Consider the following 25,578-nt stretch of genomic DNA (forward strand, 5'->3'; position numbering starts at 1 on the left):
GCCTCCAGGAAAACCACAAAAGGAGACGATAAGGTGTAAGAAAATGTAATTTTTGTTCTAGTAGCATTTTATTTCGACTTTGCTCTGTTAATCCAGTCCAAATATTCGCTTTCTTAATCATGTCCAAGTTATTCAGCGTTGACGAAGTTGCTAAGCATGCGTCCAAGGCAAATCTATACATGATCATTCATAAAAAGGTTTACGATGTTTCGACTTTTATAGAAAAGCATCCGTAAGTGATATAAGAGCTTCTTTTAAGGTTCATCCCCATTTCGCGCAGGGCACTGATAAGTAAATAATAATCAGCGGCGGAGAAGAGATTTTAACTGATGTTGGTGGCCGCGACGCCACGGAGGAATATGATGATGCTGGCCATTCAGAGAAGGCGGACCGACTTCTTAAAAAGCTTTATATAGGGGAAGTTGACTACTCAGCCGCCTCACAACTTGTGGAAAGGCCACTGAAGAGAGATTCTGAGAGGAGCGGATACGTCACTAGCACACGCAGCTTGGGTTTCATTTTGGCATTCCTCGCCGCAGCGTTGGCATTAGTGTTAGTACACTATACTCAAAGCTATTATGTAAATTAGTGTTTGCTTGAGTATACAAGTTTCTCATAAGTCTGACCTATTTTCTAGCCTAGTTTAATTATAAAGCATGCTGTGTGTTTTGCCATAGGGTTGGCTATGCTGCTCTGGCCGGTCCAAGTATCGTTTCCATGAAGTCTAGGCTGCTATTATGGACAAATTAATAAGACTATGCGAGAGGAATTACAGAGTAGCATGCAAATCCCCGAATTTGCCATTGGGTTACATACCTATGTAGAAGAATGTACACCTGTGAGCATCTAAAGAGTATTTAATAACCCATATCCCCCACCGCAACATCCCCTTCTACCTCATCAAGTTCCCTTGTTACTATTCAGTCTTTCGCTGCTACATGGAAAATATTAGACATGGTTCACTACTACGAATCTCTTCCCGATGATCTCAGAGAATGGGCATTGCAGCAGAAAGTTTTCTTTACAGCATCGGCTCCCCTCAGAGGTCGTCACGTCAATGTTTCCCCGAAAGGCCTCTTAGATGCGACTTTTCACATCTTTGATCCCAACCACGCGGCATACATGGACTCTGCCGGCACAGGGATCGAGACGATTTCCCATGTATATGAGAACAAGAGAATTACCCTTATGTTTTGTAGTCTGGATGAAAAGCCTCGAATAATGCGACTCTTTTGTACTGGTACTGTTATCGAACGAACGGATCCGAAATTCCCAGGCGTCATTGAATCCATGGGCAAGAAGGGATTTCCTGGAATAAGAGCAGTCATCATGCTTGACATACTGAAAGTCAGTACATCTCTGGGTGCTCTACTCTAGTACAAGAAAAGTGTTAACTTTTCGGCACCAGGTTCAAACCTCTTGCGGCTACGGCGTGCCTCTCCTCGAGCGCGTCAACCACTCAGAGCACTTGGGAGAACGATCGGAAAATTGCAAATGCTACAAAGACCGACCGACTTTAGAAAAGATGCTGGGCACAATTGTGAAGAAGGGCAAGCTGGACCCATTTCTGCAGGAATCAAATGCTCGAAGCATAGACGGCTTGCTGGGTTTGCGTGAAGCAAGAAAAATGAGAGGGGAATGGTTATTCGTTTACGATATTGGTGCATGGATACGCCGACAGCTTCTCCAAGGCCCTGCTATCACTTTGGTGTCTTGATCGGCTTTTTCCTTTTTTCCTATGGAATTGCGATTTTAACATACACCGTTGATCTCACGTTTAAATTGTACAGAATGACTGCTAGGTTCGAATGAATTGATGAAACCTTTTTGGCATCGATTGACTCCCGAAACTATCCTGTCTGCATAATTCCGGTTCGTTACATCTTGAAGTTAAGGAGTCTCTCGGCGTTTTTAAACGCAATCTTGGAATACCCCTCCTCTGTGACCAGACCGCTTTCTCGAAGCTCTTCCATGAAAGCCTTACCTTGTTCTGTAGTTGAGTATGGGTAGTCCACACTATACAAGATCCTGTCGATACTTGTGCTTCGCAGCAGACATGCCATCGGTGGCATTGTAAACATTCCGCTGGTGGTCACCCAGATGTTTCTCTCCCAGACCTCCTTGAAACTCAGTTCGGCTTCCAGCCAAATTTGTCCCACTTTCTCATCAATGCGGTCCAGCATATATGGCAACATTTCACCCATATGCCCTACTACCACTTTCAGATTTGGGAACTTCCAGAAGATGCCCGCAGCGTACATTCGCAACACAGATAATGCTGTATCGCAATGCCATCCCCAGCCGGCTATTCCAAGCGCAGCTCCAACCTCTTTGTCGTAGTTTCCATCATAAAGTGCCACCTGGACATCTTCAACTGGTGTGGTGGGATGTATATAAATTGGGACGTCTAGTTCTTGGGCTTTAGCAAAAGCATCCAAAGCAACCTCATCGTCGTAATATCGGCCATCATCAAGATGACTGTCAATGAGCGCACCAACCATCCCCAGCTGTTCGACACATCGTTCAAGTTCGGCTGCAGCAGCTTTACCATGTTTCATAGGCAAAGCCGCAAAGCCTCTAAAGCGTGGTTCGGCTTCACACGCCTTTGCTAATTCATCATTAGCTGCTGCAACAACTTCCGGCGCCAATGAAGTGATGCCAAAAGAATTAGAAAGCACTTGGATGCCAATGTGTCCGCTATTCATGGCTTTGATGCGGGAACCATTTGGGCTAATGTCGGAGAGCTGTTCAGCCCACGCGGGCTTTACTTTGGTGTAAAATTTGCTTTGAGAAGATGGTAAAGCTGCGATTGCATTACTAGAAAGGAAATGCTCTTCAAGAGTAATAGTAGGATACGACATTTTGTTGGTAGGTGTCGGTTAAGTGGCTAATAAGCTGAGTGTATGTATAGAATTTTGGGCTGCTTAACGAACTCAAAGTAGACGCATGTCTTAAGCCGACTTTTGGATACTATTTATATGTTCCATTACTCGTCGATTCTGAGCGGCTTTCTATTTCTCTCGATGGTCTTGATCATCTTCTCAATTGACTGAGATCGTGTTCGTCGGGGGTTAAGTCCGGGCGGCGAACGCACAACCTTACCTCCGCCGCCTCAAGGGGTGGCAGTCCACATTCGACACTCCATCCGAGATCTGTAAAACACATCTATAATTGGATCTGTACTAGTATTTCAACCTAAAGTAGTCCGGATGCGCGGAATGAGAAAAATTTCTCTTTAACTCATCTTATCACGAGCCAGTGATACTAAAGCAGTACTAAACTTCCCGTAGGTATATGTAATCGCAGTATTCAGTATATATATCACAGAGCGCGCCCTGCCATCACTTGTGAAGTCACCCCTAGCAACTTCACATAAACAATTTTGTTTATGCATTACTCCACAGAGTATAGCATCTGCATCTGGATATTTTAATTGCGATACTTCTTAAGAACTTTTACTCTAGAAATTTGTTTTGTGTGGGATCTAACAGAAGAACTTGACGAAAGCCTCACCTTTAGAAGCGATTACCTAACTAAATATATTGACAAAGCTAGTAACAAGATGACATTTCTGACCCTTGCATATGTCGTAGGTGTCGACTGAACCCCATGATGCAATGTTGACCCTGTAAACCACTTCTTACCAAATAACGAACCCTGCCACCCCCATATCTGCCGCGTTACTCTGCCGAGATTCGCAACAGCTGCACCAGCCATAACGGGTCTCGTGAGAGCCTCTATAAGCTCCTCTCCACGGTGGCCTATGTCGCCCGCACCAATACAAGTCCCTACATAAATCTCATTGGATTTGACTGAATCAAGTCAACAATGCCCAAGTTGACTTCTGGATGACATGAAGACACCAGATGACAAAGTTAATAGTTTCTGAAGAGAACCCCCACTGCTCCTGCATGGCAAAAGACTATCCAACAGGGTTCATTCCGCTGGTATTTCTAGTAGTAGCCATCTGATAATTCCGGTTCGGAAATACGGAGTAGGGATATGCCCAAAATGGACATTAATAATTCTTCATTCCCTGCATAACCATTTGGAATAGGCCCTGCCAATCCTATTACACTGGAACCTCACATTTAGAACTATGAGTTACACCGAGCCCGTGATTGTAAGACCGTGCGACGGAATAGTACGTAGAGGTAGACGTATAAATTAGGGGCGATCTTTCAAGTAACTTCTAGTCGCTTCAACAAATAATTTAACACTTCAAAGATCTTTAACCATGCCAGCTCATCTCATATTCGGTGCCGGTGGTGTTGGCCATACGAAAGACTCCTTCACCTTCACGTGGGATACTCCCGAGAAGGTCTCGGAGCTCCTCTCATCACTCAAGAGACTTAACCTTCCAGAATTGGACTCTGCGGCCGTATATCCTCCTGGTAACCCTGGGCACACAGAAATCCTGCTAGGGCAGGCGAAGGCCGCTGACCAAGGCTTCACCATCGATAGCAAAGTTTTCATTCGTGAGCCAGGAAAGAATCTCACAGACGCAAATATCAGTTCCAGTATAGATAATACCCTGGCCTCAATTGGAACAGATCACGTTCGGACATTGTATGCACATTTTCCGGATTCCGGGACACCGCTAGAGGTAACAGCAGCTGCATTCGATAAACAGTATAAGGCGGGGAAATACAAGCAAGTAAGTTAATACCGAGCACAGGGGCGAAAATTTGGATTGCCTGTTTCACAAACACCGATACTAATTGAACAGCTTGGGCTATCCAACTTTTCTTTCGAGGACGTGGTAAAATATTTTCAGATTTGTGAAGAGAAGGGGTATATTAAGCCATCCGTCTACCAAGGGCATTATAATGCCTTGGCTCGCTCTGATGAGAAAGATCTTATCCCTTTTCTCCGGAAACATGACTGCGTTTATAATGCTTACAGGTATCTACTTCTCCCAATTTCTTACACTCTTGATTATTCCATGTAAACCTTTCATTCAAACCATATCAAAAAATTTCCCAATTTATATGAACTTGCTAACAATAAAGTCAGCCCTGTCGCTGGTGGGTTTTTAACCGGAAAAGTCACATTTGGTGACAATCTCTACCGTACGCGATGGAGGGATCAAAGTGCTATGGACCAGTACGTCTCACAGTACGACAGACCCGCCATGCATGACGCCATTCGCAAACTGAAAGCAGCTTGCGATTCTACCTCGCCGCCATTGACGCTTCAGGAAGCGGCGTTGCGCTGGATTGTCAATCACTCGGCACTGGGTGATGGTGATGGAGTCATTGTTGGTGCTAAGCGTGTTGACCAACTGGAGTCGAACGTCAAGGATGCTCGAGCTGGATCCTTACCAGAACATGTACGAGAGACAATTGAAGGACTCTGGTCAGAGGTGGACATAGATTAGCTTGTGGAAACTGAATTTCTTCATCGTGGCTATAGCGCAAGTCCGATTTACAGATATCGATGTCCTGAAGCTAGCTATGAATACCTATGTACTTGCACACCTATAAGGGTCTTTTTGCAAAGAGGCCTTGATATACACTCATTGAGTAGCATGATTACTTAAAAAGGTCGGCGGCAGCTACAGGCAGCATAACTTCCCCATGTGTGCTAATTTTTGCGCCACTACATCGTCTTTGGTTCCATGAACGCTCTTACCCTCACCAGCGTTGCTGAACCATTCTACGCAAAAACACAATTGAGATAACTACATGATACGACATATGACATAAGCTGGAGGGAAAAAAAACAAGAATAGAAAAATTAGTAGTTTTTGTCAGGAAAGCTCTGAGATTATGGCTTAGAAAGCTGAGCTAGATGAGGAAGGGCGGGCCTGGGTAACATTATATAGTCACCGCTGACAATTCGATCGTGTTTTCGCATACCGTTAGATTTGTGTGAATTCAAAGATAACACGTTTGCCAACGACATATTGCTTTCCTACTCCCAGATAAGTGAACGAGGGTGCTGCGGTTCAGGGAATTTTGTTGGAAAGCTTTGAAAGGTCGCCAAACCTGTGACTTTGCAAGGCGTATAGCATACATACTCGCCCTATACATGCGGCCCTGAGCGAGAATAATTTGCTCCGTAGCCCCTTCGCAGGACGAGAGAACGATTTTTGTGAAGAGCATCAGAGGACTAACTAAACGGAACATGCGTTGTTCACTTCACCGACAAATCCACCATTGAGCAGCACCTGTTCACTTTTACGGACGGTACATCGTCTTGGTAAGTGAAAGGATGGTGGAAACTTTTTTTCGCTTTATTATGCGTAGAAGATCAAACAATGGTAAAGATCTTATCATAGAACTTGGCTAATTACCACAAAACGAATTAATATGACTCTTATGAAAGACATTGTGTAAGAAAAGCTGGAGTATGGCCCAAATTACTCACTCCTCGTAGACATACGTTCCAGAGTCGTGTGTGTTGAAATATAAGCCTCAATAGTCCTCTAGGATTTAACATTTTTGTTTTCAACCGTGTGTTTTCGACATATCAGCTTGCATAGATAGGTATGAGGATAATTGGACTTGTTGTCATAGTGTTGGACACGTCTACTGCCACATCTTTGTATTTGCTCTTGACACCGGTGACTCGCTCTGTCTTAGGTCCAAGGCATCGAGCATACGTTATCAGCGTTGCCTTCCACTCTTCTCGTATTTACGGTCGAGGCTCGCTGAGGATTACAAAGTGAATAGACAACCCGATTTCTCATTAAGCGAAGCGGGTATTTTCGAACCAGAGAGAAGGATGCAGAAAATTTCGTAATGCCGTATTCAATGACTTGTGAATATTTGTCACAATGGAGCTCTTTGCGCTGATTAACTCCATACATATAATTACCATTATCAGATATTGAGGTTATTCGTGTGGAGCAATAGGCTGATTACACAGCTGAAGACATCAAGTATACGGATTCGCCTTTCGCTAACACCCGCAACCGGGCCCGCCTACTCAAATACAGCTAAACGCAGCTAATCGTAGTTGCCGAACAGCTGGCTAATGCAGTGTGCCAGACACCTATTACCCGTTCAGGCCTGGAGCCCAAGCAGAGATGCCAGACACCTACTTCCTGTTGAGATGTAGGGCTAGATGCAGAGGAGCAACCGAATTAGGAAATATTAAACTCGCAAGCCGCCCTACTTTAGTTGGCGATCGTTCAGCTCTAGTCTTGTGAGGCTCTGAAGGTTCTGGGTCGGGCGCAGACAAGGCTCAGAAATACAATGCTGACAGTATTCAGTTAAAAAGCCTATCAAGATGAAGAAGCGACAACATGTAACTCTTGAATCAATTGGTTGAGGTCATTCCGACAAGGCAATAGTTCGGCAGGAGTTGAGAGGGGCTCCCATCGCGGTCGACGGTGCTTTTGGTCTTTGCTTACTCCAACGTCAAAGTCGTGCGATGCTTTAGCAGCACAAAATCATCGTGACGACAACTTTGCATTATCTATAACGATCATTTCTTCAAGCTCTGAGGCAGTCCTCGGTTTCAAGACGACGAAATTACTAAAGTCAAAGACGAAATGGACTTTGTCGGCCTCTCGGAGCTGCCTTGTGGTGACCTGTCAAAACTATTTTAGCGCTTGTGAAAAGAGGAAATCTCACAGTACTAGCGCTGAGGAGGATCGCGCCACTGCAGTTGCGCATTTGCTAGAACTGGAGAGTTCAGTACGAATAGCTTTGTCATGGGGGTCTTTAGCTCGGTTGGTAAGCGCTGTGATGGTGGTGAATAGTATCGAATAGAGGCTCGCGGTATAGACTTGTGTATTGATAATTGTTGTATCGTGTAAAGGCTGAAGGTTATAAGATGTCGAGCATCCCCCACCGAGTACAATCATCACAATTCATTCTACAGGCAAACTTCATTAAGCATTGAGCTACCTTTGTTCAAGGCCAACCACATTGTTCTTATATCGTCCATCCATATTATATAACTACATCAACAACGAGATGGCATCTTACGCAACTGCTGAGCCTCAATTCATCGAGGCGAACGGCACGCGATTTGCTTATCTTCGCTTTGGCTCACCTGCCAAAGACACCACTCCTCTAGTGTTCCTCCAGCACTTTCGAGGCACATTCGATCACTGGGACCCTGAATTGGTTGATCCCATTGCGGCTAGCCGCGAAGTCATTCTTCTGGACAATTCCGGTGTTGGCAAGAGCAGTGGCACAGTCCCTGGCATTTACGCCGGATGGGGTGATAACGTGGCCCACGTTGTCAAGGCGCTTGGCATCCCTCAGATTGACCTACTGGGCTTCTCCATGGGCGGCTTTGCAGCTCAGATGGTGGCGCTCAACCATCCCACTCTTGTTCGCAAGCTTATTCTGGCCGGAACTGGACCTAGTGCCGGTGAAGGCATCGAGGGTGGTGATCCGGTCATATTTGGGCGTCTTGCTTCAGCCTCAAACGACGCAGAAGAACAGAGCGGCTTCTTGGAGGGCTTTTACTCTCTGACTGCCAAGAAGCAATCCCAAGGCGGGGACTGGTGGAAGCGTATGACAACAGCTCGCCAAAACAGATCTGACTATCTTGGACCTGAGGGCACCAAGGCTCAGATTGACGCAGTTCTTCGTTGGACGAACCCCGAGTATGTATCTGAGGGCTCGTACAACCGCCTAAGCGAGATCAAGATCCCCGTCCTCGTGGCCAACGGCGACAATGACATCATTATCCCCACAGTCAACAGCTGGATCATGTTCAAGAGACTGACCAACGCTGATGCCCATCTCCACTTATACCCGGATGTGGGACATGGGTTCTTGAACGAGTATGCAGGCCAGTTCTCTGGCCTAGTCAACCAGTTCCTGGACGCTTGAATGTGAAGCAGGGGTTCTTTGAAGGCACGGGTCTATTGATGTATTGGTTGTGTGGTTTCTGTTGGGTCTGGGTTATGTATAGGCTTCATAGCTAAATTTACTTTCTTATCTACAACTTCGTATGCTTCTAAATGGTTTGTCCTTTATCCTTTAATAGTAATGTAGTTCTTCTTTTAACACGGGGATAAAACATGGTCTAAACAATTGCGTACATGTCTCATTTGATACCGCAATACATCAAGTTGGAACAAATTCCTGATGCGTATACCTATTAGAATGCAACTGTTGTATTATTGATAGTAATTTTGGAACGTTACCAAGGAGCGGAGTTGCAAACGAGCGCTCCATGTGTAGTTACTAAGAGGGAATTTACTGATAGAATCACCAATTCAATTAGATATCTTGAAGGATTCATTTCCTAGAAGCAACCTAATGGACTAGTTTTGATGATATGCAACTTCATGAGAAGTAGGTATAGTAAATGACATCTCTTTCAACCCGAATTAGGCCATTGGTGCTAGTTCAAAGCAACTTCGCCCGACTGCAGACCTTTGGAGCTATTTGGCCTAGTCTAGCGGGATCCAACCCCCCTGTAGAGACTTTAGCTGCCATGCGACGCGGTTTCTCAATCAGGCAATTTTTTCAAGTTGATCCACTGATCCTTCGCGCCACAAGCGTCGTCTTTGTATGTCAGCACTCAAGCACTAGCTGGATGTTAATGTTACTTGGATGAAGACTGCGATCTGGAATGACCCTGACAAATGTGATAGATAGCTAACTATACAGCGGAATGGAATCAATTTAGTAAAGCTTCTAGGCTGATTAATTTGACGATAGACTCTCTCCCACGGCATTTCAAATCACGGTGATGAAAGACTTCAGTCGTGACAGGAAATTGATAAATACTGCTATGAGTCCCGACAATGGAGAGAGAGAAAACCACTTCATCACACACATCATCTACAAAGCACTTAATTACAACATTAAAAACAATCATTTCTGATATATTCACCCCTTTTATCATAAGCAATGGCTGCCAATAACCTTATTGCCCTTACCGGTTCCACTGGTTTCCTGGGATTCAGAGTCCTCGTCCTTGCTCTCAAGGCTGGCTACAATGTCCGCATCGTGGTCCGATCCGAAAGCAAGGCCAACAAGGTTCTCAACTCGCCATCTATCAAGGCTTTGAGCCCCAGCCAAGAAAGGCTCTCCGTCGTCGTTGTTGAGGATATGGAAGCCCCAGGCGCCTTCGATGAGGCAGTCAAGGGAGCAACTTATGTGATCCACTGTGCATCTCCCATTCCCACCTTCGGCGGCGAAGCTCCTCCTACCCCCGAGCAATATGACGAGTTCTTCGTTCAGGCTGCTCGCCGATCAACAATTGGTCTCCTCGAAAGCAGCCGCAAGGCCGGCACTATTAAGCGTGTTGTTATTACCAGCTCTATTGTCGCTAACACTCCCTTCCATTACTACCTCGGCCAGGGAGACGACAAGATCTTCGACGCTGACTTCCGCATTCCCGTCGACCAAGGTCCTTATGGGTTCGAGTTCCAGGCTTACAGCGCCAGCAAGGCTGCTGCGTTGAACGACTCTGAGGCTTGGGTCAAGGAAAACAAGCCCGGTTTTGACCTGATCAGCATCCTTCCTGGATGGATCTTCGGCGCTGATGAGCTAGCTACCACTGTTAAGGATTTCGAGTCCAGCTCTACCAACTCAGTCCTGTTGAACTTCCTTCGCGGTGGCCAGTCCGATGTTCCATCAAACAGCAACTCAGTACTTGTCGATGATGCCGCCCAAATTCACGTCTTGGCTCTTGATCCTAAGATCCCCGGCAACCAAGCATTCGTGGCTGCAGGAGATGGACTTGATGGTATGGTTTGGGAGAATGGCCTCAAGGTGATTCAGGAATCTTTCCCTGAAGCGATTTCTCAAGGACTTCTTAAGACAACTGGAAAGCAGCCGACCCTTACTATTCGCCTTGATGCTAAGAAGACTGAGGAGACCTTTGGTATTAAGTTGGCTGGGTTTGACGAGCAAGTTAAGAGCTTGGTGAACCAGTATGTCCAGGTTGCCAAGGCTTAAAGAAGAAACCACCTAGAACTACATTAGATTAACTGTTTTCTCAATCATAACTTGGAATTTGCTTTAATCTTTACTGCCATGTTTGATGTGATGTTACCAAACTGCGAGTTGTTTTTTACCTGAAAGATCCATAAACTCATATTAGAGAACCTACAAAGTATCTAATTACCAGCTAGCATTCATCATATCGTTACAATCGTTGCCCAGCACCTAAGCAGTACCGTGGCCAATAGTTTCTTACCGTGAAATGATCCCTTAATATCTAACTTGCTCTTTGATATGCTGTCATCTGCTAGTTGAATGGTGCATCTCTATTCTATCTTGCTCTTTATTCATTATTCTTCGCGTATATAATTCGATTGAGTACAATTTCAGCGCCACCAATATTGTCTGATTCATCGACCGTCGCCATTAGGCCTCACTGCAGCATATTTTTAATTTTGTAATCATCAGATACATTTTTTTCGCCATTTTGAAACGAAGCCAGAACATCAAACCGCGCCTGGACATCTGGTAAGTCCGGATTCAGTTCTAAGCATTTCTCAAAGCCCTCGTATGCATCTCTAGTCCGATTACACGTATCGTACTGTTTTTTCCTATAAGCACTGTAGAATGCAAAGCATGAATGATATCACCTACCAAGACGCCTATATTATACCACGACTGGTAAATGAACGGATTGAGCCGTATAGAGCGCATGATAGCCTCGAGGGCCTCTTCGAATTGGTTGATATGATAATACAGGGCTGCAATCGATATCCAAATTTGTGGAGACCATGAGTTCCTGAAGACGGCTTGTTGAAAGTAATCGTAAGCTTGTATATAGTCCTGCCGGAGCATAGATATCTCTGCGAGAAGATACCAGGGGTCGATAGCGGTACTGTCTGCAAATAGGATATTAGGTGAGTGTCCTCGAGTTAAAGATATTTATTATCTTTGAATCACATACCTGAAGAAATAGCAATCTCCAAATGTCTTATGGATGTTTCAAGTGACGCCAGAGTTCCAGAGTCTTGTGCTTCCTGAATTAGTCGGAGAGCAAGAAAGGTATTAGCGGCCGCGTCCATTGAGTCTGTCTTCAATATGGCTTTGGCAGTATTGATATCGTCAATTGGCTCTGAGCGCTCGCGTATTTGGACCCGACGGAAGTGCTGCAAATCTTCATCCAGTTTCATAGGGGGCAGCTCTGGAACTAACGGGAATGTTCCGTCCGGCAGCGTGTCTGCTCTACCCAGTAGTCTTACAACCGGCTCGACAATGCGCCTGTGTCTGCCTACCCACCGCCCGCAGGTGGAACTATTTGGAAAGCCATTAGTTCCTCCGTAATAGCACGAGCATTAACTTACAATATATGCTTACCACGGCTTGTCATGATGTTTTGCTGGTGTCCTTGAATTTACACCACTGCATTCGAGACAAGTCTCTATAGAAGCACCAGCCCTGGTAACTACCATCGCCTGCTCAATGTGAATTCCTGGCTTGATGACCCTCTCCCAATTGAGTTCTCCAAGCTCTGTTCCGTCTTTTGCCATAGTGAGGGCAAATTGCATCGCATCAATTCGATTCGCCCCTGGTCGATCCTTTGTGTAGACTACAGTTGAAAGCAAATTATAGAAGGACTTGTTGCATCAGTACCCTTACGTGGAGTTGACAGTGTCATGTCACTAACCTCCCAGCTTTGACAGGCTTGTATTGGCAAAGCCCAACTCTCACCTAACGCATCATCTAGTCGCATAATGTCAAGGGTAAGATGAAGTGGAATAGCCTCGATAGCACGGATGATTCGCTTCATCTGGGAGGCTATATTGAGTAATGCACGGCTGCATCAAGTCAGCGATGGGGTATGTTCAAACGTGAAGCTGAGAGGCGACTTGACCTACGTATTTTGACCTACAGCCTCAAGAATGTCCCTAGAATAGGCTACCAAGCTAGGGCATGAGTTAGTGAATTGGAACACTGAATAGTTTGTTGTCACATTACAGAACAAAGAGCTCCTTGATATCCCGCATCAAAGACAATAATCTCTTGACAGAGCGTCTCATAGAAGCCGTGTGCAGAGAGAATGTACCAGAAACTTTGGCGCCAATTTGAGAAAGAGAGCCGACATGAGATGTAACAACTGCTAACCCATACTCCAGCATCTGTGCTTGCTCTGATTGCTTCTTCTCATTCATGATCGTTGTGAGCTTCAGGTCAGCGATTGTGTCTGGCATTGTCGACACTAGGTTCAATATTGTGGAGGTTTGCTTGATAAGGGCATCAGAATGGGTTTTTATAAGCGTTGATTGGGCATCTCCGATACCCTGAACGCAATCCGTAAGCTGTCTTATTTGAGCTCTGCCATAATATCAGCTTGCATTTGACCACGTATGGATGAACGTTCGTACAATGACTGGGCAATAAGGAGCATGTTGATGGCCACTGTTTCTGACGTTATAGTAATGCGAACCTCGTCAATATCTTGCTTGGCTATCATTGACCAATGAATTCGAGTCCCAATGTGGCTCAAACTCTTCGATGTGCGAAAGTGTCCCAGGCTGGATTCCTTGGTCCGCATTTTATTAATCAGCGCTTGTAGAGGTGTCAGGCAGTGCATAACAATGGCTCTGACGCGTTCGAGGGTTTCGCGATGAGCGTCATTTTGTGGAATCAGGCGAAGGGCATGCCTCATCGCATTTTGCAGAAGATCAATTTCTGCACCGAGTTGTTGGAAATGCGCCGGTGCATTCTTAAAGTTCCGCAATTCGATTGCTATTCGTTCGAAGAGACCCAGTACAGCAATGATATCGCTGACAGCGTACCCGTACGCATATGACATCGTGGAATCTATAGGATACCTGGGCAATGGTTCAGCTGGTCCTCGAACGAACAAATCCAAATGTCTAGAGAGGCATTAAACATGTGATAAAAGGTTGCTCATAGGCCGTTGCAGCAAGACATAGCTATAGACCTGTTCCTTGCTAGTGCCGATCGGAGAAGATACACTCCAACACAGGGAGCCTTGTATGATGGACGGAACGGCGCAACCCGCAGAAACTGAGCAATTTGAGGTTGTGGTATTATTGAGCTACAGAAACAGCCGGTGGGCGATAGATGCAGGCGGCTGTGAGGCTGATTCTGGCGTGTTAGAATCTGTCGCGGCTGCGGGGAATCTGCCTTGGCTAAGAATGAGGGGGAACCAATTGGGTACAATGAGGCTGTGAGCTTCTACATGCAGCCAGTCATTAGCTCAAAGTCAACAATCTTCATCCTTTTCCTTCAACGCTACGTTACTTTTGCGTCTGCTGTCAATTTTTGTTTTAATTGAATACATTGATGTGGGTTGGATGGTGCAGTCGTGAATTGAGAGCTAATCCAGTGTTGAAATTGAAGCGATCGTTTGAAACCGGGTATTCGATTTATTTGGGCAAGTTTATTAACCGGGACAGTGTACTCTATTCAGTCTCAGGAGATCAAATTCTATATAAAGCTGACAACAAACTCCATGATATCATCTTCAAATCATACTCTCATCCATCTTTCCATCATTAATGGATACCTAATAGCCATAGTACTTGACCTCGATGGCTTTTGGTCTCTGGAAAGGTGGGATCATCTTCAGAGCCGCCAACTCCTCAAAAGTCTTAAAGATCAACTCTTGAGTGTCAACGAATCCATTCCATCCCAGCTTTCGACTCTTGTTCATACTGTACAAAAATGAATTGTTAGCCTTTTTGCATCTTCTAGATGATGTATTATTGGACATCTCTTACCTCAAGCTCCTTCCCCACGGTCCAAGCATTTCACCATCCAACAAGCCAAATATGTCTTGCACCTTGTCAAATGGATCGGGCTTCGGCGTCAAATTGTGTCGTGCCTTCAATGTCTCCCATGCCTTTCTGACTTCGGGCTTGTGCGCCCACGCCTCGAAGCTTCGGGCGATTCTAATCCTGCCTGCGGGTCCAAAGCCTCTCGGGGGAGGGGAGATGGGCATGTCGACAATCTGAAACTTGGCGTCATCGACCTCTGCAATTCCATATGGAATACCGTAAGCAGCAGCAAGCACAGGCCAAAACTTGCCGTAGCTGAAAGAGCCGCCATCGGAAATATTCAGAGCCTCGTTGGCAGTGGATGGCGTAAGAACCGTCCACTCAGCGTGGTAGCTGATCAAAAGCGCAGATGACAAGGGCTTCTCAGCGTCCCAGGCTGAGGTATCACCAGGGAACTCAAGCGGCTGTCCAAGCTCCTTCTGAATTGCAGCATACAGAGCCAATCCATTGGCAATGTTCATTGCTGCATCGGGCACGGCACCGATGATGAACAAAGGGCGAGTGACATTCCACTCAGTGCCATTTTCATGCGACCATTTCCAGAGGAGGTCTTCCTGGGGATAATAGAAGTTAGGTTTGGCAAGGAAACGAGGATCTGACTCCTCCATTGGATTTAGAGGCGGTCCAAGGTGTACGGAATAATGCTTAGCACCTGTCTGGAGAAGGAATCGCTTCGGGATTTTTTGAGACAGAGTCAATGCAGACAGAAAGTTCGACAAAAGAAGCACTGGTGTTGTTAGACTGGTTGAATCCGGTGGTGGGTTAGAAGATGTACTTACTGTTTAGTCGCTCCATCTCTGCATCGTCAGACCAGACACCCTCACCTTCCTTAGGAGGGGCCTGAATGTAAGAAGCAAAGAACACATAATCTCTACCGCGAACAGTCAGTCACTGCTTATGATCTTGTTCTCAAATTCTGAAGGGATTTTAAGCATTTACTTACACTTTGGGTACCTGCTCTTTCAGCTGTTGCGCAATTTCTTCGGAAGGCGCAAGAAAGTCAATGGCCAGATACTTGACGTTTCCTGGGATGCGGACACTCGGAGGCTTTCGGCTTAGAGCATAGATGGTTCCCCAGCGCTCTGGAGCCTCGGCCAGGACTCGGAGCATATGAGCTCCAGTAATGCCGTTGGCACCAGTAACGATGGCAGAGTACTTTTTGCCCTCGGCCTCGGGGAAAGTTGGGAGTCCATAGAATTCCTCTTTCGAGGTGACGCTATAAGTCTTGATGCCGGCGGAACCCATTTTGAATGTTTTCTGGGCAACTGTTTGAGCGAACGTAGGTGATGATAAAAATTAATGATGCAATATTGGTGCAACCGCCCGGAATACAGATACTTATACGTTTAGACAAAGTGAAGAGGCATGAGGGGAAAAAAATACACTTGCTTAGCAATGATGCAATTTCTAAGCTGGAGAGAAGTACAATGTTCAAATTACGAATTGTAATACAAGTGGATTAGATATTAACAATCTGGAAGCTCATGTACCGTGATTGCTAACAACCACCCACATGGCGTATCTAGAAGCCATACTGTAGGATTCATGACGCCCTACTCCGCACATGCTGTCTTTCATTTCTCAGTTCAGTAAATGCCTTACCACTAGCGCATGAAAGGTGCCAGATCTAACTGCAACCGGCACAGCTCACCTTCAATTAGTCTGCAGCATTCCAGCACACCATCACGGCGCAAAGACAACCCGGAGCTCCCGTCCCAGTTGCGAAGACAGTGTTTGGACACTAGGAAACGGCTATTTGGCCACGTTGTAACCAACTGGAAGCTTCAGGGGTGTCATTATCGCAACTGAACTTTACCAGACACACAAGAACTGAAAGCGGGCCAAGTGGCACATACGTGTAAGACATTGTGTTGAGAATGGCGGGGTACTTCTGGACATGTATTTTGTGGCCACCAACTTGCACAAATATGCCTACAGGCCATTACAGGTGTTAAGGTGCGGAAGACTTCAAAAGTACAAGGATGGTTGTTGTAGGCACATGCATCAATAGTTGACTTCTTAGTTCTTTAATATGGATAGTTTATTCTAGTTTTACAATGTTGTATTAGGATCAAAGTGATCAATTGAGTATTCAAGTAGCTTCATCGTGTATTAAACCGCTTAATGACAACCATCTAATAGATTCTATTTGCTGTAAACATTTTACTCCTCGGCCACCAAGACGCCACGGTACCTCATCTTTCCCTCCCGCAGCGCCTTCATTGCATCCTCTACACCATGTGTGTTCAGTGGCCACTTCATGATAACAGGCTTAATTCCGTGCTGTACTGAAAAGTCAAGCATTTTCCGGATTTCAGCTCGGGGCGCGCCACCCGAGCCCTGGATGCTGATGCCTTTCACCAGCATGGGCAGCATTGGCACGGGAGATGCGTCAAAGCTGACAATTAGGTTGTAAATCTTGCCGCCAACAGCAGTGAGCTGAATCATTCTGTATCTATTTGTTAGTAAAACCTCATACCGATTTTCTTAGTGTTATGTCTAGAACGTACCGGGCAAAGTCTGGCTGGGCGTTTCCGCAGAGGAGCATATGCTTGACGGGCTCAATTCCCTCCAGAGAAGAATCCGCAGTCAGAACGTGATATTCACTGGCACCAAGCTTCATCGCATCCTCCCTCTTGGACTCGCTGCTAGAGAAGACAACCACTTTGCAGCCCATCTTGGCTCCGAATTGGATCGCCAAGTGTCCAAGGCCACCGACACCAAGGATGCCGACACGGTCAGTTGGTTTGATGCCATAGAGAGCAAAAGGTGACCAAACTGTAGCACCACCACACATAAGTGGAGCGGCGTCAGCGCTGTCAAGACCCTCGGGGATCTTGTGCAGTGAGTCGGCATCCCAGACGGCATGGCTAGCAAAAGAGCCAACATCATGGTCGTGAGTGCCATACTCTGTCTTTTCGGCGCAATAAAAATCCATTCCTGCGCATTCAATTAGTTATTCTTGAACAATTTTGCGAAGAGGGAAGTATGAAATACTCACCAGTAAGGCAGGCCTCACAGTGGCCGCAAGTCTTGTGAACCCATCCAAATCCGACACGGTCGCCAACCTTGACGGCAGTGACATCTGGGCCAACAGCTTGAATGATACCAACGCCCTCATGGCCTAGGGCCAAACCGGCGTGGAGGTAATGTTCATCTGTGCCACACAAGCCAGAGTGCGTGATCTTGAGATAGGCTTCGTTGCGACCGAGTTGACGGTTGCTGGTGTCTTGGACAATCTTTCCGCTTTTGGAACCACGCTGGACGGTGAATGTGACGCTCATATTGATGATGATATATAGCAAATTTCTCTTATAAAAAGTATAAGATTGTCTAATACAGGATATGTGATGCTGAAGAGACTTGTATTGATGAGAAGAACTAAGGAACCATGATGCGAGGGAATGTGAAGAGTTGATATACTAATACAAGGCTAAGAAGAAGTTGAAGATTCAGCTTTCAACTGAGGCAAATAGTCCATCACAGCTTTGCTGATAGCTAATGCTTCACAACTCGATACATTTCTAATGAGGTTGAGCATTTACGATATTAGGAGAAGTTGGAGGAACTCGGCGTCATGGCTGCCGCAGAAGCAGCAGCTAGCAAATCCTTCAATATTTGATTTACAAAGACGCCCTATTCATGGCGTGAAATGTCAGTTGGAAGTTAAAATTGTAGTTAAACAGAAGAGACTGAGAAACTAATGGAACAACGACTGGGTTGCTTCCTTTGTAAACGTGTTCTTGGATGCTGAGTTTGACCGGCAACTAGCGATGATCCGGTGGGGATCGTGGCAAAAGTCCAGGCGCCATAGCATAGCGTTATCTCGATGGGGAAAACTTGGAGATGGCTGTGGAGCAAGGCTAATGCGTAGCGGTTTCTGAAAGAGGAAATGTTTTGAAGACCCGTGCTAATGCATGGCGTCGCCCTAGTCGGGTAGGTCGTGAGAGTTGCTTGTCAGCTTCCACTAGTGAACGGTAGAAACCGAGGACATCGCCTTATTGTTGTGGAACGGATTAGACCTGTAGAAGAATTCACGTAATCAAGGGGCCAGTAAGCAGTAATGAAGAGTGTAGCTTCCCACAGAGCAAGCGAATTTGTCAGAAACGATGTGAAACGAGATCTTGGTAACAAGTGATACTGTAGATGCAAAAGCAGACTGCCCTATCCGCTTTAGACCCACCGATCCGTATTCACAGCATTTCCAATTTTGTAATTGAATCCGGTTCCACTCGAGATCAAGTTACAAAGGCCGTGGAACGGAATATCCCGTCAATCATAATGATTCTCCTTACAGAAACTGTCTCTTCTCTCTCTCCTTATGGTGGGCAGCAAATTATCACAATACTAATTGTGATCCTCTATGGTACGTCGGCGGAATTGGTCGTGCCGTGCTTGACACCATCGTGTAACATGAGCTCCTTTAGCTCACAAGTTCTCCGCATTGAGCTGAAATGGTCATCCAAGGTCCAAAAACGAAATAGGAGTTGGTATTCAAATTCATGAGAACTGGGATTCAAATCCATAGGAACACCTTTACGGGACCCGAAACTCTCGTCCACGGTTTTGGTGAAACTTCTGTGCTCTTCCTCGTATCGCATTCATCTGTCGGCGAACAGATATACATTCTTTTTTCCGAAATACTGTTGAATGCTAAAAGTCTAGTGATGATAACAAGGATGTTGCATATTGCAAGCAACACAAGAGATCACCTCCTGGGTAGGAAGGTTTCCTGCCCGATCAGGAGTCATCTCGCGCCCAGTTAGCTCAGGAGAAAGTGGTGTTATTGGCCCAGCTCTTGAGAACTTGCTAGACTAGAAGATGATACTATGAAAGATTTGGCAAATCCTCTGTTGTCATCGGAGCCAATTGAGTTGCATACGCCTGATGTTAATGTATATGCTTGAAATAGTATTTTGTGTATCTAATATAGGATGCACTACCCAATCTACATGCATGCATATCATTCCTCGTAACTCGTTTATGGACTATCTATCTACTATAATACCGCCTTTTAACCATAGACGCGCTTGAAGGTCTCCTTAACAGACTCCGGCCGGAATGAAAATTTGTCATTGTCCAGCTCTCCAGGTACGATTCCGTTTCCGGAGGCAGCCAGGGGCTTGACTGACCACATCAGCTCGGCGACCTCGTCACCACTCTTTCGGGCTTCGTCTTGCTTTACAGCAGCCTCGGCAGGATCCAGATATGTGCACTTATACTTGGCTCCCTGAACCTCGCCCAAGTCATCGATGAACTTTTGCCAGGTAGTCCGCTCTCCAGTTACTCTGATCTCGCGTTTTTGAACTCTGGGAGTAAGGGGCAGCAGGATAGACTCGACAGTGTATCTAGCAATGCTAAAGTAAAGAATCCACCGGTTAATAAGATTTATTCTATGTGAACTGCGCTGTAGCCGAGTTAAACTTACTCAGGAATTGAAGTCACGGAGATTTGCGCATCTGGGCGTCCATATGTGTTCGCAACATGAGCCTTGACATCCACACCGTAGAATGGATCTGCAGCCCACTCGGTGAAGATGCCGGTCAGCATGAGCGTGTAGTAAAAGTCCGGGTTCTCCTTGGCCTTGGCCGCCAGATGATCGCGAGTCACTCGCTTATCACGAAAATAGCGGAACGTCTTGAGACTGTCCTGACCAACGTCTGATCCAAATTCCGACGGATAAAAGTGACGAACTCCGCCTGCGATGGCGGATTCGATCATCGCCGGCTGTAGTCTCATGATAGCATTGCCTGCCAGAGACACAACGACTTCAAAGCCTAATTATCTGTCAATCCACTACGTCCCCTTAAACTGATGTATCTAGTAATAACACACCTTCATAGGATTTGGGGTCTAGAAAGGAGCCAGCCACAACTTCAATACCTTGAGCTGCGGCGTCGGAAAACTTGGACACTTTTGCGGGATCCGCCAGGATGCCAACTCTGGAAAAGTGAGATTTTTGTTTGATGAACTCTTCCACCAGAGGCCTTCCGAATGCGCCACCGGCGCCAATGATAAGAACTGAGGGGGCCATTGCTGTCGTCTTGTTGACTTGAAAAAAGAGGTTGTGTCGCGACAAAGAAATAATTGAGATGGACGATATGCTTGTTTATATCTTTGGTTTGAACTATGAAGAATGGAGATTCTGGATCGCCTCTACCTTGTCTCTATCTAAATACTCCAATGGATACACTATCCACATACTACCATTTTCCTATTGTGACAACTTTCCATGATGAACGGGATCATTGCCAAACCAAGGCGCCGCTTTGCTCACTAATGAGATGCTGAGAAATTTAGACTTCGGCCTGCCAGCTCAACTCGCATGGCTTCGATCACGGCCGGGATTTGAGCTCCCGAATTAATCAGCGGCTGTCCCGCCAAGAGACATGCAAACACACCACCCCATTTAGCCCGGACTAGTGTTGGCTTCTGCTTATCGACTAAATTGCTGCAGGGTTTGGATCACCCAGCATTAGCATTGTTCGAATTGGGCCGTGTTTTTGAGACTTCTAGAACTCAAAAGTTCTCTTCTTAACAATCATCTGCCGGAAGAGCGCGACTCAGCCCAATGGAGTCGAGCACTTAGTGCTTAGGGGAATAGCACATCGCCGAAGACGTGACAATAAACGCCGACGGACTGGTTGCAGTCGCCCTGCTCAAGTGAAATGCCTCAGGTGACGCCATTGAGAATGGCTGAATCCTTCCCTGCGAAAGGTCGCAAATAGAGCTGAAGCTACGGAGTACAATTGGCTATCCTAGCCGCAAAGCTGAATTCTTAGCTCTGTCTCATTCTGACACAACCACTCTTTTTTATTTGTCTTTCCTATTTTGGGTCGCAAGGATAAATACGAAGCTCTCTACGGAGGATGCATATGTCTATGCGGTTTTGACTTGTGCGGACTCGCTATTGATGCCGGTGATCATTCGAGAAGCCTTTAATTGGTCTCATCGTTTCATAAGTGCATGTATATTCACTAGATAACGCCCCGCTGCTGTGCTTGCTGGGCGAGTAATACACAGGTAACAAAGTGACAAGCTGCTTGTGATCCGTAGTTTAGTGTGTCCGTCTCTTTCGTCCCCCTTTAGGCTCACTCAGCTGCCTTGGACCTTATGTTTCTCGGACACTTACACGTACTTCAATACTCCGGGTCCAACATTACGCATACTGTAATCGGCCCCCAGTAATTTTACCTCCCCTGCCTGTATCGGAAGGAATTCTCCCATGGGCAGTTCCCAACTGTTAATATTCTACCGATACACCGAGGCTCTATCGTATTCAGACATCAAGATTCATACGAAAGGCTATCGTATAGTCTACTAACTAATTCTCTGAATCCTGCCAAAACTATTTTAGGGCGCTGTGGTTTTTACTAAGCAAGCAAGCGCCAAAACGAGAGGGAGGGGCAAATGATGAGACTAGACACAACCTCAGATTAGGATCTAGACATTAATAATGTGCATCCTCCATAGTAATTTATCATACCCGCATAGAGCATTTAACTATCTGGGTAATAAGAAACTCGAGTCTTCCCATCTCTTGCATCAATCTCCATCTATCTTCCCCATTGTCAACTCACTATACCGCCTCTTCAACCCTGATCCCGACTTCTGTCAACTGCCAAGTACAGCTTACCTGAAAGCCTGAATATGAGTGGAGAGAAAATTTACGGGGTTTCCGGATTCGTCCACAACAATGGTAGATCTCTCTCCTGTGCATTAGTTGCTGGTACTGGATGTTAACCGGATACCCTAGTTGTAGTAAATCTCCCGTCCAGGCCACACGACGAGAGATTTACCTACACCGATGAATTCGATGTACAGCCGCTGGAGTTTATCACAATTACTGGATCGTCAACGGATAGGCCGGACAGAAATGTTTCGCGAATCGTTCGCAGCCAGGCGATGCGGAATTATGTCTGGAGACAAAACCACCCCACACTGACGGACGAGATGGCTGCTGCAGCTGCCGTCCCCATGAAGGAGAAGCCTCAGCGAATCTTTGAGGGAAAGTTCAGAGTTGGCTCCCGATCACGGAAACAAAAGAAACCTTCCAAAGCAAAGCGTCCTACGACAGGGCTAGGGAAGGACAGGGATCAAGATTCGGCAAATGAGGTCCAACTGATGAACACCCACTGGCTAATTCGCCAGAGCCTCATGCCTGACAAGAACCTTTTGATGAGAGGTGGTGCATTTGCAGATCCATATGATTCATTCCAATTTCCACTGGGGCCTGAGAGTCAGAAGTTCATATTCTACTGTGAGTCTTGTTTACCGATCTCTTATCCTACTATTCCTATCTCTGCCATCAGTGTACTGTCATGGAGCAAGATGCTAATCAACTTAATCTCGAGTGGCAGACCAACAAGTATATGCCGTCAACTGCATCGCCCTCAATCTCTCACCAGATTGCTTCTATTACGTCAGAGAAGAGCTTGCCATGTTTCATGCTGTTATGTATCTTGTCAGCCTGGATCATAATCTGAAATACGGCTTGACAGATTCTCCTGGTAGCCTGTACCATGGAAGAGAAGCCTTCCGTTTGATAAACGAGGGTCTCGAGGCAGGCGTGATAAGAGACACTCTCATTGCAGCTGTAGCAATAGTAATATCTCGAGAGGTAAGACTTACCTGAACACACTTCTTCATTCGCGTCTTTCGTATGTTTCATTGCTAATAATCCCCTCGCTCAGAATCTCGCCGGCCAATTTGAAGATGCCAGAATCCACATGAAGGGTCTTGAACTCATGGTGAAGGCCCGAGGAGGTATAGAAGGTGTCGTACCTGCACACAGAGGAGTGGTTACTTGGTAAGTCTGCATTATGTACTCACAATATTCCAGCCATATTAACTCATGCCTACCTAGGGCCGATTTATCCTATTCTAATGTTTGGAAGTGCAAGCCGTCTTTCTCGCAGCTCACCTACAAAGCCACAAAGGGCGATGCAGAATTGCCCGCCAAGTTGAAAAACAAGGTGATCTCTACTGAAGGCGCCTTTGGGGTGACCTCGCCAACAAATTCCATCTTTCGATCTCTGAGGCGAATATCTGCAGCTCTCAGCCCAGAGTACGAGGCTCCCTTGGACAGGGCACCAATGAGCCATCAAATTTATGGAGCGGAATTCAATCTTCTTAATCTTCAAAATGAATACACCGATGCTCTAAATCCGGTTGAGTATCTTTCGTCTAGTTCTGTTCTGATGAACACCGCTGCATACGCCTACCTCTACCTCATTCTGAGAGAGCTTCCAACCAAGTCTAAGCTGCTTCTCAAGCTATCTCAACAGCTGCGAGATGGTCTCGAGATGCAAGATGAAGGGTGGTGGAACGCTAATCCAGAGAGACAACGATGGTTACTATGGGTACTGTTTATGGGATATGGAGCTGCATCAGAATGGCCCGAAAAATGGTGGTTTGTGGAAAAGATGGAGCCACTAGGCGCATCACTCATGGTTTGGAGAAAGGATGAACTTGAGTCAGCATTGAAAGGGATCGTTTGGGAAAAGTCGTGCGGGGAATTCTTGGAGAAATTATGGAAAGATATATCCCAACGGGATAGGTTTGAGTTGGAGTTATATTGATGCTCAATTTAATGATTACGAATTCATCAAACAGGTACAGGCAGGAATGTTTACTATTACAGGCGAAGTGGTATACATCATCGCCACGCTCCAATCAGAGAGAAAATAAACTCCATACTTTCAACTATTCTATACCTTAACTTTGTTCTTTGAGATAAAATTGCCGATGAAATGCAAACATATCGTCAAAATGGCAAAATTCCGGCGCACCAAGCTCAAACTCATGAGGAATAGCCTCGTACCCCTTCTGAAGCAGCATCGTGAGAGCCTCGCCATCTTCTTTGCTAACAGGAACGATTCTATATGCCAGAGCCAGATGGAAAACGTACCTCTCGTGGCCTGGAGCCCGAATTTGTAGCAGGTCAGACAGTCGATCACGGAGTCCTCTTAGGCGCTTCTCTTCAGCGTCGTCAACAGCAGCCAAGTCAAGGCGAATGCCGGCCTTGCTCATGACCAGTCCTATAACAGACAATTTCAGGGGAGGCTGAATGCCGAGGTCAAATGTGGAAAGTTTATCGCGAAAGAGATCATGGCAGCTTTGCAGCGGTGCATCGAGTGGCAACTCCTGGGGCCACACCTCACGCTTGCGGCGCGTATCGCAAACACCCTCAAAGACGGTCATATGCCAGCTCGGCGGTGGAAGAAGAGTGTAAAATTTGGTGAACCTGCTCTTCTGGAGTATTTCATGAATTGGTAAAAGTGCTTTGTATAGTTCACTGTCCTGTGGGAGATGGCAGATAATGGTGTTGCCTGGAAAGGGCAGCACATTACCCTTGTCGTCAAACTTCTCGCCAGTCCATTTTGCGGCTCCAGCGTGGATGTTTTCTGTGCCGCTTTTGGATTTAGAGGCCATTGTTGCAAAAAATAGTATTGAGTATGAGCTTTGGATGAGAAGTAGCGATATACCGCAGATACATATAGCAATGATGTACCTCAACTGCAGATGCATGTATGAGCAATATGCTGTGTTGGATGCAACTCGCTAGTTATATGACGATGAGGAGAATGAGTAAAAGCTGAACAAGATGATGATTACGCAGAAGCAGGTATATATGCCTATATTAATATCTGTCGTCCATACATCGTCGAGTAAATACATGAGGATGCGTCCAAAGGCGTTGTCAGATTGGCCCAATCGCGTGTTGTGAAGCTTATCTCTTGCCGATGGCTATCTCCAACCGAGCATCGCCTGTTGTCTCACGCCAAAGAAAATAGTCGATAGCCGACATCGAATCGGAATTTATTAACTTGAATCCCATGTTGTTCCCCAGAGTCCAATCGCATCGCACCTGTTCTGGAATGTTTCCA

At 46.0% G+C, this 25,578-nt stretch overlaps 11 protein-coding genes across 11 annotated transcripts; 5 read left to right on the forward strand and 6 right to left on the reverse strand.

The window, feature by feature from the left end:
• Positions 1-119: 119 nt before the first annotated feature.
• T069G_09078 (cytochrome b5-like heme/Steroid binding domain-containing protein) lies at positions 120-1,717 on the forward strand (the record flags this gene model as incomplete). Its single annotated transcript, XM_056176288.1, has 4 exons — positions 120-232; positions 307-552; positions 906-1,347; positions 1,409-1,717. 4 exons carry the CDS (start codon positions 120-122, stop codon positions 1,715-1,717), a joined length of 1,110 nt encoding a protein of 369 aa, XP_056024766.1.
• A 160-nt stretch (positions 1,718-1,877) lies between these two features.
• On the reverse strand, positions 1,878-2,861 carry T069G_09079 (amidohydrolase domain-containing protein; the record flags this gene model as incomplete). Its single annotated transcript, XM_056176289.1, has 1 exon — positions 1,878-2,861. One exon carries the CDS (start codon positions 2,859-2,861, stop codon positions 1,878-1,880), a length of 984 nt encoding a protein of 327 aa, XP_056024767.1.
• Positions 2,862-4,237: 1,376 nt separating this feature from the next.
• Positions 4,238-5,380, forward strand: T069G_09080 (aldo/keto reductase family domain-containing protein; the record flags this gene model as incomplete). Its single annotated transcript, XM_056176290.1, has 3 exons — positions 4,238-4,657; positions 4,730-4,905; positions 5,128-5,380. 3 exons carry the CDS (start codon positions 4,238-4,240, stop codon positions 5,378-5,380), a joined length of 849 nt encoding a protein of 282 aa, XP_056024768.1.
• A 2,548-nt stretch (positions 5,381-7,928) lies between these two features.
• On the forward strand, positions 7,929-8,798 carry T069G_09081 (alpha/beta hydrolase fold domain-containing protein; the record flags this gene model as incomplete). Its single annotated transcript, XM_056176291.1, has 1 exon — positions 7,929-8,798. One exon carries the CDS (start codon positions 7,929-7,931, stop codon positions 8,796-8,798), a length of 870 nt encoding a protein of 289 aa, XP_056024769.1.
• Positions 8,799-9,827: 1,029 nt separating this feature from the next.
• Positions 9,828-10,880, forward strand: T069G_09082 (NAD dependent epimerase/dehydratase family domain-containing protein; the record flags this gene model as incomplete). The annotated part of the gene is made up of 1 exon (XM_056176292.1): positions 9,828-10,880. The coding sequence occupies one exon, from the start codon at positions 9,828-9,830 to the stop codon at positions 10,878-10,880; it is 1,053 nt and encodes a 350-aa protein (XP_056024770.1).
• A 418-nt stretch (positions 10,881-11,298) lies between these two features.
• On the reverse strand, positions 11,299-13,698 carry T069G_09083 (tetratricopeptide repeat domain-containing protein; the record flags this gene model as incomplete). Its single annotated transcript, XM_056176293.1, has 8 exons — positions 11,299-11,466; positions 11,520-11,764; positions 11,830-12,176; positions 12,240-12,499; positions 12,550-12,700; positions 12,761-12,808; positions 12,861-13,217; positions 13,268-13,698. The coding sequence occupies 8 exons, from the start codon at positions 13,696-13,698 to the stop codon at positions 11,299-11,301; spliced, it is 2,007 nt and encodes a 668-aa protein (XP_056024771.1).
• A 720-nt stretch (positions 13,699-14,418) lies between these two features.
• T069G_09084 (uncharacterized protein) lies at positions 14,419-15,934 on the reverse strand (the record flags this gene model as incomplete). Its single annotated transcript, XM_056176294.1, has 4 exons — positions 14,419-14,566; positions 14,633-15,416; positions 15,469-15,560; positions 15,633-15,934. The coding sequence occupies 4 exons, from the start codon at positions 15,932-15,934 to the stop codon at positions 14,419-14,421; spliced, it is 1,326 nt and encodes a 441-aa protein (XP_056024772.1).
• Positions 15,935-16,852: 918 nt separating this feature from the next.
• T069G_09085 (alcohol dehydrogenase groES-like domain-containing protein) lies at positions 16,853-17,973 on the reverse strand (the record flags this gene model as incomplete). Its single annotated transcript, XM_056176295.1, has 3 exons — positions 16,853-17,107; positions 17,169-17,629; positions 17,691-17,973. The coding sequence occupies 3 exons, from the start codon at positions 17,971-17,973 to the stop codon at positions 16,853-16,855; spliced, it is 999 nt and encodes a 332-aa protein (XP_056024773.1).
• A 1,730-nt stretch (positions 17,974-19,703) lies between these two features.
• Positions 19,704-20,723, reverse strand: T069G_09086 (nmrA-like family domain-containing protein; the record flags this gene model as incomplete). The annotated part of the gene is made up of 3 exons (XM_056176296.1): positions 19,704-20,046; positions 20,118-20,466; positions 20,525-20,723. The coding sequence occupies 3 exons, from the start codon at positions 20,721-20,723 to the stop codon at positions 19,704-19,706; spliced, it is 891 nt and encodes a 296-aa protein (XP_056024774.1).
• Positions 20,724-22,339: 1,616 nt separating this feature from the next.
• On the forward strand, positions 22,340-24,270 carry T069G_09087 (uncharacterized protein; the record flags this gene model as incomplete). Its single annotated transcript, XM_056176297.1, has 5 exons — positions 22,340-22,388; positions 22,446-22,949; positions 23,050-23,309; positions 23,383-23,498; positions 23,556-24,270. The coding sequence occupies 5 exons, from the start codon at positions 22,340-22,342 to the stop codon at positions 24,268-24,270; spliced, it is 1,644 nt and encodes a 547-aa protein (XP_056024775.1).
• A 136-nt stretch (positions 24,271-24,406) lies between these two features.
• T069G_09088 (uncharacterized protein) lies at positions 24,407-25,123 on the reverse strand (the record flags this gene model as incomplete). Its single annotated transcript, XM_056176298.1, has 1 exon — positions 24,407-25,123. The coding sequence occupies one exon, from the start codon at positions 25,121-25,123 to the stop codon at positions 24,407-24,409; it is 717 nt and encodes a 238-aa protein (XP_056024776.1).
• Positions 25,124-25,578: the final 455 nt, after the last annotated feature.

The sequence above is a fragment of the Trichoderma breve genome, chromosome 6 (assembly GCF_028502605.1).
Source record: "Trichoderma breve strain T069 chromosome 6, whole genome shotgun sequence".
NCBI lineage: Eukaryota > Fungi > Ascomycota > Sordariomycetes > Hypocreales > Hypocreaceae > Trichoderma > Trichoderma breve.